The sequence below is a fragment of the Salvelinus namaycush genome, chromosome 6 (assembly GCF_016432855.1).
Source record: "Salvelinus namaycush isolate Seneca chromosome 6, SaNama_1.0, whole genome shotgun sequence".
Taxonomy (NCBI): Eukaryota; Metazoa; Chordata; class Actinopteri; order Salmoniformes; family Salmonidae; genus Salvelinus; species Salvelinus namaycush.
The window spans coordinates 15,962,988-15,976,857 of record NC_052312.1 but is presented as its reverse complement, the minus strand read 5'-3'; the positions used below and the strand labels follow the sequence as shown (position 1 = coordinate 15,976,857).

The 13,870-nt window shown below is 40.9% G+C and overlaps 1 protein-coding gene across 1 annotated transcript in view; it reads left to right on the top strand.

The window, feature by feature from the left end:
• LOC120048976 (phospholipid-transporting ATPase ABCA1-like) overlaps nt 1-13,870 on the top strand; it is a 301,645-nt gene that overhangs the window by 236,983 nt on the left and 50,792 nt on the right. Inside the window, exon 40 of the mRNA XM_038995238.1 lies at nt 9,551-9,674. Coding sequence (XP_038851166.1) covers nt 9,551-9,674 — 124 coding nt within the window. The remainder of the gene's footprint in view (nt 1-9,550; nt 9,675-13,870) is intronic.

Below are 13,870 nucleotides of genomic sequence, written 5' to 3'. Positions count from 1 at the left end.
TGCCATAAGGCAAAAGTGATAGCTAAGTGGCTCGGGGAACAAAACATCGACATTTTGGGTTCATGGCCAGGAAACTCCGCAGACCTTAATCCCATTGAGAATTTGTGGTCAATCCTCAAGAGGCGGGTGGACAAACAAAAACCCACAAATTCTGACAAACTCCAAGCATTGATTATGCAAGAATTGGCTGCCATCAGTCAGGATGTGGCCCAGAAGTTAACCTCTCTAGGGTATGTGGGACGGTAGCGCCCCACCTCTTCAACAGCCAGTGAAACTGCAGGGCGCCAAATTCAAAACAACAGAAATCCCATAATTAAAATTCCTCAAACTTACATGTATTTTACACCATTTTAAAGATACACTTGTTGTAAATCCAGCCACAGTGTCCGATTTCAAAAAGGCTTTACGACGAAAGCAAACCAAACGATTATGTTAGGTGAGTGCCTATTCACAGAATAACACAGCCATTTTTCCAGCCAAAGAGAGGATTCACAAAAAGCAGAAATACAGATCAAATTAATCACTAACCTTTGATCTTCATCAGATGACACTCATAGGACTTCATGTTACACAAGACATGTATGTTTTGTTCGGTAAAGTTCATATTTATATCCAAAAATCTGAGTTTACATTGGCGCCTTACGTTCAAAAGTTCCAAAACATCCTTTGATTTTGCAAAGTGCCACATCAATTTACAGGAATACTCATAATAAACATTGCTAAAAGATACAACTGTTATGCATGGAATTTTAGATGCACTTCTCCTTAATGCAACCGCTGTGTCAGATATCAAAAAAGCTTTACGAAAAAAGCAACCCATGCAATAATCTGAGTCGGCGCTCAGAGCACAATCAAGACACAAATAGAGCCGCCATATTATGCAGTCAACAGAAGTCAGAAGTAACATTATAAACTCGAGGTCGACCGATTAATCGGAATGGCCGATTAATTAGGGCCGATTTCAAGTTTTCATAACAATCGGAAATCGGTAATTTTGGACGCTGATTTCGATTTTTTTTTTTTTCTATTTTTTTTACACCTTTATTTAACTAGGCAAGTCAGTTAATTAAGAACACATTCTTATTTTCAATGACGGCCTTGGAACGGTGGGTTAACTGCCTTGTTCAGGGGCAGAACGGCAGATTTTTACCTTGTCAGCTCAGGGATTCAATCTTGCAACCTTACGGTTAAATAGTCCAACGCTCTAACCACCTGCCTCACGAGGAGCCCGCCTGTTACGCGAATGCAGTAAAAAGCCAAGGTAAGTTGCTAGCTAGCATTAAACTTATCCTATAAAAAACAATCAATCAATCATAATTACTAGTTAACTACACATGGTTGATGATATTACTAGTTTATCTAGCACGTCCTGCGTTGTATATAATCGATGCAGTGCGCATTCGCGAAAAAGGACTGTCGTTGCTCCAACGTGTACCTAACCATAAACATCAATGCCTTTCTTAAAATCAATACACAGAAGTATACATTTTTAAACCTGCATATTTAGCTAAAAGATATCCAGGTTAGCAGGCAATATTAACCAGGTGAAATTGTGTCACTTCTCTTGCGTTCATTGAACGCAGAGTCAGAGTATATGCAACAGTTTGGGCCGCCTGGCTCATTGCGAACTAATTTGCCAGAATTTTACGTAATTATGACGTAACATTGAAGGTTGTGCAATGTAACAGGATTATTTAGACTAATGGATGCCACCCGTTAGATAAAATACGGAACGGTTCCGTATTTCACTGAAAGAGTAAACGGAATAAAGTTTCCGGATTCGACCATATTAATGACCTAAGGCTCGTATTTCTGTGTGTTATTATGTTATAATTAAGTCTATGATTTGATAGAGCAGTCTGACTGAGCGATGGTAGGCACCAGCAGGCTCGTAAGCATTCATTCAAACAGCACTTTCGTGCGTTTTGCCAGCAGCTCTTCGCAATGCTTCAAGCATTGCGCTGTTTATGACTTCAAGCCTATCAACTCCCGAGATTAGGCTGCTGTAACCGATGTGAAATGGCTAGCTAGTTAGCAGGGTGCGTGCTAATAGCATTTCAAACGTCACTCGCTCTGAGACTTGGAGTAGTTGTTCCCCTTGCTCTGCATGGGGAACGCTGCTTCGAGGGTGGCTGTTGTCAATGTGTTCCTGGTTCGAGCCCAGGTAGCGGCAAGGAGAGGGATGGAAGCTATACTGTTACACTGGCAATACGAAAGTGCCTATAAGAACATCCAATAGTCAAAGGTATATGAAATACAAATCGTAGAGAGAGAAATAGTCCTATAATTCCTATAATAACTACAACCTAAAACTTCTTACCTGGTAATATTGAAGACTCATGTTAAAAGGAACCACCAGCTTTCATATGTTCTCATGTTCTGAGCAAGGAACTTAAACGTTAGCTTTCTTACATGGCACATATTGCACTTTTACTTTCTTCTCCAACACTTTGTTTTTGCATTATTTAAACCAAATTGAACATGTCATAATTTATTTGAGGCTAAATTGATTTTATTGATGTATTATATTAAATTAAAATAAGTGTTCATTCAGTATTCTTGTAATTGTCATTATTACAAATAAATTTAAAAAATCGTCCGATTAATTGCTATCGGCTTTTTTGGGTCCTCCAATAATTGTTATCGGTATCGGCGTTGAAAAATCATAATCGGTCGACCTCTATTATAAACATTCACTTACTTGATGATCTTCATCAGAATGCACTCCCAGGAATCCCAGTTCCACAATAAATGTTTGTTTAGTTCGATAATGTACATCATTTATGTCCAAATTCCTCCTTGTTGTTCTAGCGTTCAGTACACTTTCAAAACTCACGACGCGCGGGCAGGTCCAGCGGAAAGTACGGACGAAAAGTTCAAAAAGTTATATTACAGTCCGTAAAAACATGACAAACGAAGTATTGATTCAATCTTCAGGATGTTTTTAACATAATTCTTCAATAATGTTCCAACCGGAGTATTCCGTTGTCTTCAGAAGTGCGATGGAACAGAGCTCGCTCTCACGTGAACGCGCATGGTCAGGGCATGTTCAGGTCATGATAGACCTTACTCATTCCTCTCTCCTTCGGCCCCACTTCACAGTAGAGGCATCAGACAAGGTTCTAACGACTGTTGACATCTAGTGGAAGCCTTAGGAAGTGCAACATTACCAATATCCCACTGTATCTTCAATAGGAGCTGAGTTGAAAGTCGACCAACCTCAGATTTCCCACTTTCTGGTTGGATTTTTTCTCAGGTTTTTGCCTGCCATATGAGTTCTATTACACTCACAGACATCATTCAAGCAGTTCTAGAAACTTCAGAGTGTTTTCTATCCAAATCTACTAATAATATGCCTATTCTAGCTTTTATGGCTTTGTAGCAGGCCGTTTACTCTGGGCATGCTTTTCATCCGGACGTGAAAATACTGCCCCCTACCCCAAAGAAGTTAATTGACAGCATGCCAGGGCGGATTGCAGAGGTCTTGAAAAAAAAGGGTCAACACTGCAAATATTGACTCTTTGCACCAACTTCATGTTATTGTCAATAAAAGCCTTTGACACTAATGAAATGCTTGTAATTATACTTCAGTATTCCATAGTAACATCTGACAAAAATATCTAAAGACACTGAAGCAGCAAACTTTGTGGAAATTAATATTTGTGTCATTCTCAAAACTTTTGGCCATGACTGTAGAGATGCTGGGCTGCAAAGGAGCAAGATACATAAATAAATACTGTATGAGGATGAGGAAGTTGGATGGGCTATTTACAGATGGGCTAACATGTTGGTCCCATGTTTTTTCCATACACACAAAAAGCTTATATCTCTAAAATGTTGTGTGCAAATTTGTTTACGTACCTGTTAGTGAGCATTTCTTATTTGCCAAGAAAATCCATCCACCTGACAGGTGTGGGATATCAAGAAGCTGATTAAACAGCATGATCATTACACAGATACACCTTGTGCTGGGGACAATAAAAGGCCACTCTAAAATGTGCAGTTTTGTCATAGAACACAATGCCACAGATGTTTCAAGTTGAGGGGGTGTGCAATTGGCATTCTGACTGCAGGAATGTCCACCAGAGCTGTTGCCAGAGAATTGAATATTAATTTCTCTCTTTTAGAGAATTTGGCAGTACATCCGACCGGCCTCACAACCGCAGACCATTTGTATGGCATCGTGTGGGTGAGCGATTTGCTGATGTGAATGTGAGTGCCCCATGGTGGTGGTGGGGTTATGGTGTGGGCAGGCATAAGCTACGGACAACGAACACAATTGCATTTTTTTCGATGGCATTTTGAATGCACAGAGATGCCGTGAAGAGATCCTAAGGCACATTGTTATCCATTCATCCGCTGCCATCACCTCATGTTTTAGCATGATAATGCACGGACCCCTTTCTCAAGGATCTGTAAACAATTCCTGGTATCTGAAAATTCTATGGCCTGCATACTCACCAGACATGTCAGCCATTGAGCATGTTTGGGATGCTCTGGATCGACGTCTACGCAGCGTATTCCAGTTCCCGCTTATACCCAGCAACTTCGCACAGCTATTGAAGAGTGGGACAACATTCCACAGACTACAATCGACAGCCTGATCAACTCTATGCCAAGGAGATGTGTCGCGCTGCATGAGGCAAATGGTGGTCACACCAGATACTGACAAATTTTCTGATCCATGCCCCTACCTTTTCTATATACATCTGTGAACAACAGATGCATATTTGTATTACCAGTCATGTTAAATCCATAGATTAGGGCCTAATGAATTTCTTTCAATTGGATGATTTCCTTATATGAACTGTAACTCAGTAAAATCTTTGAAATTGTTGCATGTTGCATTGATATTTTTGTTCAGTATATTTGATACCATTGCACTTATTCCGCTCCAGCCTTTACCACGAGCCTGTCCTCCACCAACTTCCTGTCTACCTGCACTTTACCTGCGAGCTGTTGGCTAGAGCATACATGCCAAGACCAGAATAGGGGAATTTGCTGTTTATTGCAACAGTTTTTGTGACAAAACTATCGGGAGAGTGGAAAATGCGATGGAAACACATTGAACTTTAGATTTTTATTCGGTACATAAAAACTTAAGCAAAAAAGTACATTTTATGTGCACTACGTCGTCACGCACTGGTTTCTATCCGCAACAAGTCCATTTGGTGGAAACACATCACTGGTGGGAAGATCTGTCACCAATTGGATGGAAACCTCGTTTTTCATACGCTCATGTCCTTTGAACATTCATCTTCTTTCCACTCTCTCTGGTTTCTCAGACGCAGCTTAATGTTGGCTGTCTTCTTTTTTACATAATGAGACAAACTCATTTGCATAGCGATTTCATTATCGTCATTGCCGTCGTTCATCATCGGTTTGTTTTTTGTTTGTCTGTTTGCTGGCAACCTCCCCATCAAACAGTCATCTTTTTGTTGTGACTTATTTTCCCATATATTTATCGGTATTGTTCTGGCAAATCATATTCCTAAGGGGCTCTGGCAATATAATAATGGAATGCATGCCGGTCGCTGCCAATCTGGCAAGTGACCTACCGCGCACTTCCTTGTCAAGGGCATTTGCCTAGTGTATTAGAAAGCCTGCTGTGTAGTGTAGCTCTCCGGGTCAATTGAGACATTGTTGATGGGGGACAATGACAGCCCAGCTATCACTCCTGGGGATGTAAAAGCAGATAAGAGCCCTGTAGGTGGCCACGAGCCGGGGCTGATGCATCACTTATCCTAACAGTTAACTGTCACTGTTGAATCACCTGGAAAAAATGGGCTGTGACATGCTGGGATGTTGGTGGTTTCCACAGGTTCCTCTTCTGTTCTGATAAACTGGATGAACAGAGGAGCCAAAATGGCTGCCGTAGATAAGAACACACAAGACCACGCCCCAGTTCACCGCGGCAGGTTGTAGAGCGATATCTGACAGCTCCATCTTTCTCCGTCGTCTCTATTTCCACACCTTCATTCTATCTCGTCCACCCTGCGCTGCGACGATAGCCAAAACGGGAACAGCAAAGTTGAAGTTCTCTTCATTCTTCGTTGTATTTCTCCACTGAAGGTCAAAGTTAATACACCTAGCTCCCCGCTATGGGAAGATGTCTAGTAGTCTAGAGGGAAGGAGTAAAAATAGCCAAAACTGGAGGGAAAAGGAAACCATGGCTGCAGCAGCACATATATTACTTTACGTCCCAGTTTTATCTGGAGACTGAGCGAGGGAGCATGGGAGTTTTCTCAGCTCCCTGTGGATCGCATCTATCGCAGTCTGCCTTGTATGCATGAGACAGTGTTTGAGTCAATAGCCCAGCCGTTAGCCACTCAGACAAGCCGGTTGGGCACCTAAATGGATCTGGCCTGGTTGGGGGCCTGAGTGATTCAGGAGGGGGGCAGTCGATGGGGCTGTATTAGTTCTGCCGTGTCATGACCCTCTGTACTGTGTTTTGGAATTGCTATGCTGGGCATTATGTCTGGAACTTGTCTACTCTCCCAGGGAATTGCCGTTTAATTGCACTGTGTGCGGGTGGAGTGGGTGGTTGGGGGGGGAGGGGGTATTAAATACATAAATATTTGTATTCCTAACAGCATGTACTTCTGTCTACCTCTTTTTGAGAATAATATAGTGTGTTGTGTATACAATGTTACATTATATTTTGGATGTGCATAACTGATTATGAAGTTTCCCTTTAACGTTAACACATCTAGAAATTGGCTAATGGTCACCCTCCCCAAAACTCTTTCAGACATATATTTATATATATATATATATTCCTTTTTGTAAGTCCCTCCGGTCAAGATGAAGGCGATGCTAGGGGAATATGAACACTAAAGCAATATGGGTCAGACTAGAGCCTTGGAGATTTTTTCACTTCAGAACCCATTTGGAGATGATTTATGGGCATATAGCACAAACTTTGAAGAAAATTGTCACGCGTTTCATCATCGCCTAAGAGCTTCTTAGATCTCCTTGATGAACACCCAGTCGAGAGAAGATCTGTTATTTCACGTATTGATCTCGAATTAGGTCTCTATTCCTTCACATTCTTCTTGATGACAAATGGGCCCCGGCTGTACAAGGTCATTGGTTTGCTTTTATTATTTCAGTTTTTCCAATTCACTTATGTTTCTAACTTTAGGCTCTTTTAGCCTTATGCCAGCTTCTTGCCAGCTCCTTTGCTTGATTCCAGCTTTAAATTCTAAGACTTTACTCAAGGGGTTGTAGTTTGACTATGATTAATAACTTTGTCAAATGTAGTTGAGTGGGAGTGCGTCCAGTACGTGTTGATATGACCAGATATATTCAAATTGAGCTTCTTAGCGTTGACAATAAAAGGTAGCTAAGTAATACATTATATGGATGGCCAGGATCTCATGCTTGACGTTTTGTTGGCCAGCGTGACCTTAAGTCCTTGAGGAAAACGTGTAAAAGTTGAAAAAGGCAAAGATGAATTGGCAGACCTATTGCTGGACATTTGAGAGTTAGCGTTGACACCATGATCAATTAGGTATTTTCGTTATGCATACTTCCCTGCAGGGAATTTAGGCCAGTGCTCGGACAGCCCAACTACTCACAGGCAGAAATGCTCAATTTACTGCTGCATGTGGACTACCATTGACATTCCAACTCTAACCTTTGATCTGTAGCTTAAGTTTGGCCATTAGCAGAGAAAATATTTACTTGAAGTTGAGCTACATCATTACTGCTGTATACCCAAAGTCATACATGAAGACGAAAATAAACGTTATTTTAATGATGACGGTAGTGAGTTATTTACCCCCAATGACCAAAGGCCCCAATTAAATCCATAACAGATAAAGGAAACTTTACTTCTAAATGAATTGTGAATGTTTGCACTATATCGAATGTGTTAACTCAGAATTAGCTGCAAACACTCTGTGTGGACAACGTCATTGGATAATGCCTCTGAACCACACCTGTGGTTGAAAAATATAGCAGAAACGTGTTTGAACCGTAACGCGGTTTACCTTTATCTACAGTTGATTGAATTGCGGGCCAAGTTAGGCCTTTTCATGACGCCATTCCTCAAACTAAAGTAACAAATTGCAGAGCAAGTGCAAATCCCCATGATGAAATCTGACAACATAAGGTGTCATCCGTGATTCTCATCTGCCGCTCCACATTGCACTGTGTTAAGCAACGCATACAACTTTTCGCCCTGGGTCTACCGAAGGAGGAAACGGTGAATTTATGGTTTTCACAACGTACGCTAGCGTCTTTGAAGACTACCCTGAGACCAAACAGATGCATTTTGCATAAGCTGGCTTTAGAACGGCATGTAAATACAGAAGTGGCAATATCTACTGTATCTCTCTCTTTCTTTCTTTCTCTCTTTTTCTCATTCACTCTCCCACCATCTCTCTCTCTCTCTCTCCCCCCATCTCTCTCTCTCTCTCTCTCTCTCCCCCCATATCTCTCTCTCTCTCCCCCATCTCTCTCTCTCTCTCTCGTTCCCTCAATCTTCGGTAATGAAAGCAATGTGGAGAACCGACGCTGGCGGTGTTGTAGAATCAGTGCAGACTGGCTATCTTTCATTCTGTCTTCATTTAATTAATTAGGGCTTGTGTGTTTTAAAAGGCACCATCGTTCAGCAATACAGCTACAGGGAGAAGGGATTTCAGGAGGGGTGGCTTAATCAGGAAGGGAGGAAAAAGGAAATGTCCGCAACTCTGGTATGCTCCCATGGTGATTTAACCACACCAACAATCCGAGTTGGATCTTCGTCAGGTCTTATATCACTGTGAAACACCTATTTAAATCAACTCTAGAGGGCTTGTACATCCGGTCAATTCAATACATCCATTACATTGAATACATTAACATCACAATAAGTATTACACAGTAGACATATGGAAATACATGAATACATTTAGGTTTGTATCTACTTTTTTCTTTGATATGTTCATCTGTCCTGCACCTAATTAATTGGATTTGCATATATTTCTGTAATTTGTATTTAAATCAGGAAGGGCCCTAACCTGGTTAATGAAAAGCCAATAAGATTGTGTGTGTGTGTGTGTGTGTGTGCGCGTGCGCGTAAGTCCATTCCTGTGAATGTGTCTGTTGTAGCAAGTGGGAAGGTGTTGGTCTTTCAAAGTCTCAGTGCTTGGGATGAGAATGTTTGTATCTGTATGTATGAGCAGCTGCTCCTGCCCTCACGTAACGCGGGTGAGGGAGACATCACCGAGTGAGCGTGCCCTAAATGACAAGTCAAGGCTAATTTCCATGTCATTTAGCAAGCAGTGTGCCTCCACTGATGAGCGCGCACGGAGGGTGCGCTTTAATTATCTGGGGAGTGTCGAAACACTCTTAATGCCAAGAGCACTCTTTTCCCGCCACCGCAAGCTCCAAATCCGCTGCTTCCCTCAGGTCACTCGACAGACTCGTGCCTCCGCATGTGCAACACAGACAGCGGGTTCCCTGTAATGTGATGTCATGCCATAATGTGCCCTTGTGTTTTGCTGTGTTTCTTGTCTTTTATGAGTCGCTAATATGTTGTTGTTTTTGTTATCCCTCCTTACAGAAAATCTCGCACATCAATGACATTGTGAAGCAGGTGCTGCTGATTTTCCCGCACTTCTGTCTGGGTCGAGGGCTCATCGACATGGGCAAGAACCAGGCCATGGCCACTGTGTTTGAACGCTTCGGTGAGCATCCTCCACACCACCTTTGCGCTTAAATACCACACTATAGGGAGTAAATTGTTGGGGGGAAAACATTTAAAATAATGATGACAAAACTGTAAAAGTGTAAATAATGCCACACTATTTCTGAAGTGATCACAAAGGCTTCATCCTAATATATACTCTCACTGTACTGTAAACTGCTTTGGATAAAAGTGGCATTTTAATATTATATTACTAAGATTCATCAGTGATTCATCAGATTCATCAGTGCAAAGCTTTTCCCTCCTAGCAAGATGGAATAACATTTAAGTGGTAGGATGAAAGGTCAAATGAAGCTGAGTAATTTAAGGAAAAGAAAGAAAGTACAGTACAGTGTAAAGAAAGACAATGTCACGGCTTTAACTTTGGTTTTGTCTTTCAAGAGTCAGTAGAGAATAACAGGTGCAAACTCTCCACTGCTGCACATTGTTGTCTAAATATCCTTGAAAAGAAATGGAGGGAATTGGCAGATTCATTTAACTCGACAGTTGATTGTTGTAGGTGACAATACAGAAGGTGGGAGGAAGGGTCTGACTATTCTCCTGTAAGAACATGTGGTACCAAACATTTTGGGGTTTAGGATTTACCAAAGGCCAATAGCTTAGCTACTTTGTTTAATTTAGTCCTCTACTTATACAATGCCTTTACAGCATCTTCATACTTTCACACATAGGGCCCATGGATGTTACCAGTACCCTTTACAGGACTAAACATATCACCTCTTAAGTGTCGCTGCATTATTACCAAATAGGATAACATTTGACCAATAACGTGACCGTAGCCCTCGGCCGCCATTCTCAACGCTACATCTAGAAATCGAAAGGGGATAGGTACACGGGGGAGATTGAGAGGCAGAGAGACACATGAAAGGCGGGAGCAAAGGCTTTATCTGAGGAATAGATCTGGCAGGAAATAGCCGTTTGAGGAATCATTTGCGGTGGCGAGCGTAAAGAGGAAAGCAATCACAGCTTTAAAAAGCTAGTCTGGAGAGGGCCTATTTGCGAGACAATGAGACTGAAAACGCTTCCGTTTCTGTCTTTCATCCCTCCTGAACATAGAGGCTGTTGAGACTGAGAGAGAGATGGATAGGGAGGGAGGGAGGCAGAGAGAGGTGGGGGGGTACTGAGCTAACATATGGAATTGTTTTAAGATGGTCATACCATGTATCATTTAGCTATTTGATTTGGAAATGTAGGACCCCTTTAGGTATCCCCCCAAAAATATAGAATTGGGCCTGTACTACTATAGCCCATAGGGTCCTGTTTTAAATTACGTTCAGCTTATAAAGGCTTCATAATGACTTCATAAGCACTACATAAATGTGTTACAAAGCATCTATAACCATATGTCATGCTTTATAAAGGGTTTATAAATGTGGCATAGGTGTGTGACATAATAACCAATGTCAACTGTGACATAACCCGCTATGTCGAATATAATATAAACATGTGCTTTATTAAGGGTGACATGTTGTGTTGAAGGATGGCATAGTCTGAAGTCATGTTACTCACATTACACCTAATCTCATTCCCAGACACTTTCGCCCAAATAGGTGGAAACACTGGTGGACCAACACATTCAAACTTGGCCTTCATTAGTTAGGGTTAGATTTAAAATCAACATTTAAGAAATGTATTGTGGAAATGGGCATGGTTTAGCCATAATTATGACCTTTTGACTGTGTTAACTAGTGACGATGACAAATACCTTACTCCGGTCACTCCCATAGAATTCTATGGTCACTCCCACTAAGGCCAACTTTGAATGGTTGATATCCCAGGCGTATATGTGCTGTGTGCGCAATAGCCTGGGGACGACGTTACACCAAGAACCACTTACCTTGATGAAATCCCCCAACATAAAGAAATTAAAAGTGTCTTTCTTCTGGAACCAAGATGCATGTTCCTTAGTACAAAAACATGTACACAACAAAAACTAGCCCATACAGTGCAGTGCTGGGCCTAGTCACGTCTTTGACACGTTCACCGACTCTCTCGCTTAATGATCAGCCACAAAATGTTGGCACCACTAATAGTTTGTAAGGCCCTGATCTCCAGCATGGGAACAGAAGAGGAATACCTGGTGCGGTAGTCTCAGGTTGGACTACTCCAAATCATCTTGCTACTGACACACACACGCGCACACACACACACACACACACAGTAGCTTTGCAGGTCCATCAACTATTTAAATACCTCAATCACCCTACAGAAAACTGTGACTCACGAGAGAACCTTAAATCAGCAGAACGTTAATAACCTATTTATTTACACTTTATGTAGTATCCTGTATTACTTAGTTCATAACACATCCATAAAGACTCTGTATCGCGTGATGCCGTACTTCATTTAAAGTCAGACACCTTTGGTCATTCATGACATAAAGGCTTAATGATGTAAACACAAATGTAGTAACACTTAGGAAATGATCACTAAAAGCTTAAACAAATAAACATTAAAGACATGTTTAAACCATACATTTCCTTTTATTTGTACAAATACATGAACTTTCAAAAATTCCAGCAATGCAATTACATTGAACATTACACAGGGCTGTAAATAGTGTAGCTTGACCCTGAGCTGGCGGACAAATGGTTCTTGCCTCTCTGCCTGCTGGAGGTACTGCATGTTGGTTCCAACTTTAAAAGTAACAACAAAGAAAGTTAGGAAATGCCTTTGTCACATAATCTGGATAAGGCATTTCTGTGCTGCGCCAGAAACTCTAAATGGGAAGATGGGAAACTAAATTCGATTCGTATTATTATATTCCTCTTTCATCTACAAATCTCATGATGTGACTATGAGACGTGGCTGTACTACTACAAACTCATTTAAATTACAATAAAGGTTAAGTTACTTGTTTTTCACTGTCCAGTGGCACCACAAGTGGCATTTGATTTGCGAACTCTTCACATGATAAGCGTCTCATCAGCAACACTAAAAAAGTACTTCCAGGTCACGGAATTTCGGGAAATTCCCTAGTAATAGTAGAAAAGTGTCAATAACCTGTATTTTTTCATGATATATGAAAAAATAATTGTTTAAACATTAACAATGATTCATATTTGTTCATATTTAATTGACATTTGCATTACATTTGGGTTGTAAAACATGTTCCAAGATCAAGTAAATGCCCCCAATGCGAATCACTGTATATGGAATACTTATTGGCTTAGAGCAAGAACAATTCTGGGTGCCACAGTAAAAGTATTGTAGGAAATACTCAGTAGGGTCTGTGGAATGTACATATGGTGTGTTGCTGGCCTTTTACTCCAGCCATTCCAATGGCGGCAACAATGCAAATCACTTTATACGGAATACATAATCATCACGTGCGCTTACTGCGCTACAGAAAACCTGCTAACCAAACAACATTGCTTACTGAATTCAAAGGCAACTACAATCAAAAATCAAAGTTTCTTAGATTTTTCCCAGATCTCAAAAGTCATCCCCTGAAGTGGTGTAAGCATTGTTGTTAACACAGAACATCTAATTGTGAAAAAACTTGGAAAACAAGAACAAATGGGGAAATCCAAAAACTGTCATACTACAGCATAGCATTTTGGGGAAGGTTGAGGTCAGTTCCAATATTGACTATGCACCCAAGAGGAAAAGAGGTTGGGCCATCCTACAAATGTTTTAGAATAATAAAATATTATATACAATTTAGCAGACGCTTTTATCCAAAGCGACTTACAGTCATTTGTGAATGCATTTTTATGTATGGGTGGTCCCGGCTATCAAACCCACTATCCGGCATTGCAATTCTCTGCTAAAATGCATTATAGGGTTATAAATGCTTTTGAAGCCTAAATTTATAAGGCCTTTATTAAGCTGTGCTTATGCCACCATTTATAAAGCACAGGTTTGTCACATTTGACGTTGGTGGTTATGTCACAAAGTTATGCCACATTTATGAACCCTATATAAAGCATGACATATTGTTATAGCTGATTTGTAACACATTCATGTAGTGTTTATGAAGGCTTTATGAAGCCTTTATAAGCTGCACTTCATTTACACTAGGACTACCCATATAAACGCATTGAATAACACATTCATAAATGGCAAAAAATAAATCATAAGGATTAAAGTTTGGAAGTGTCTATCATAAGGGCTCCCGAGTGACGCAGCGGTCTAAGGCACTGCATCTCAGCGCTAGATGCATCACTCCAGACC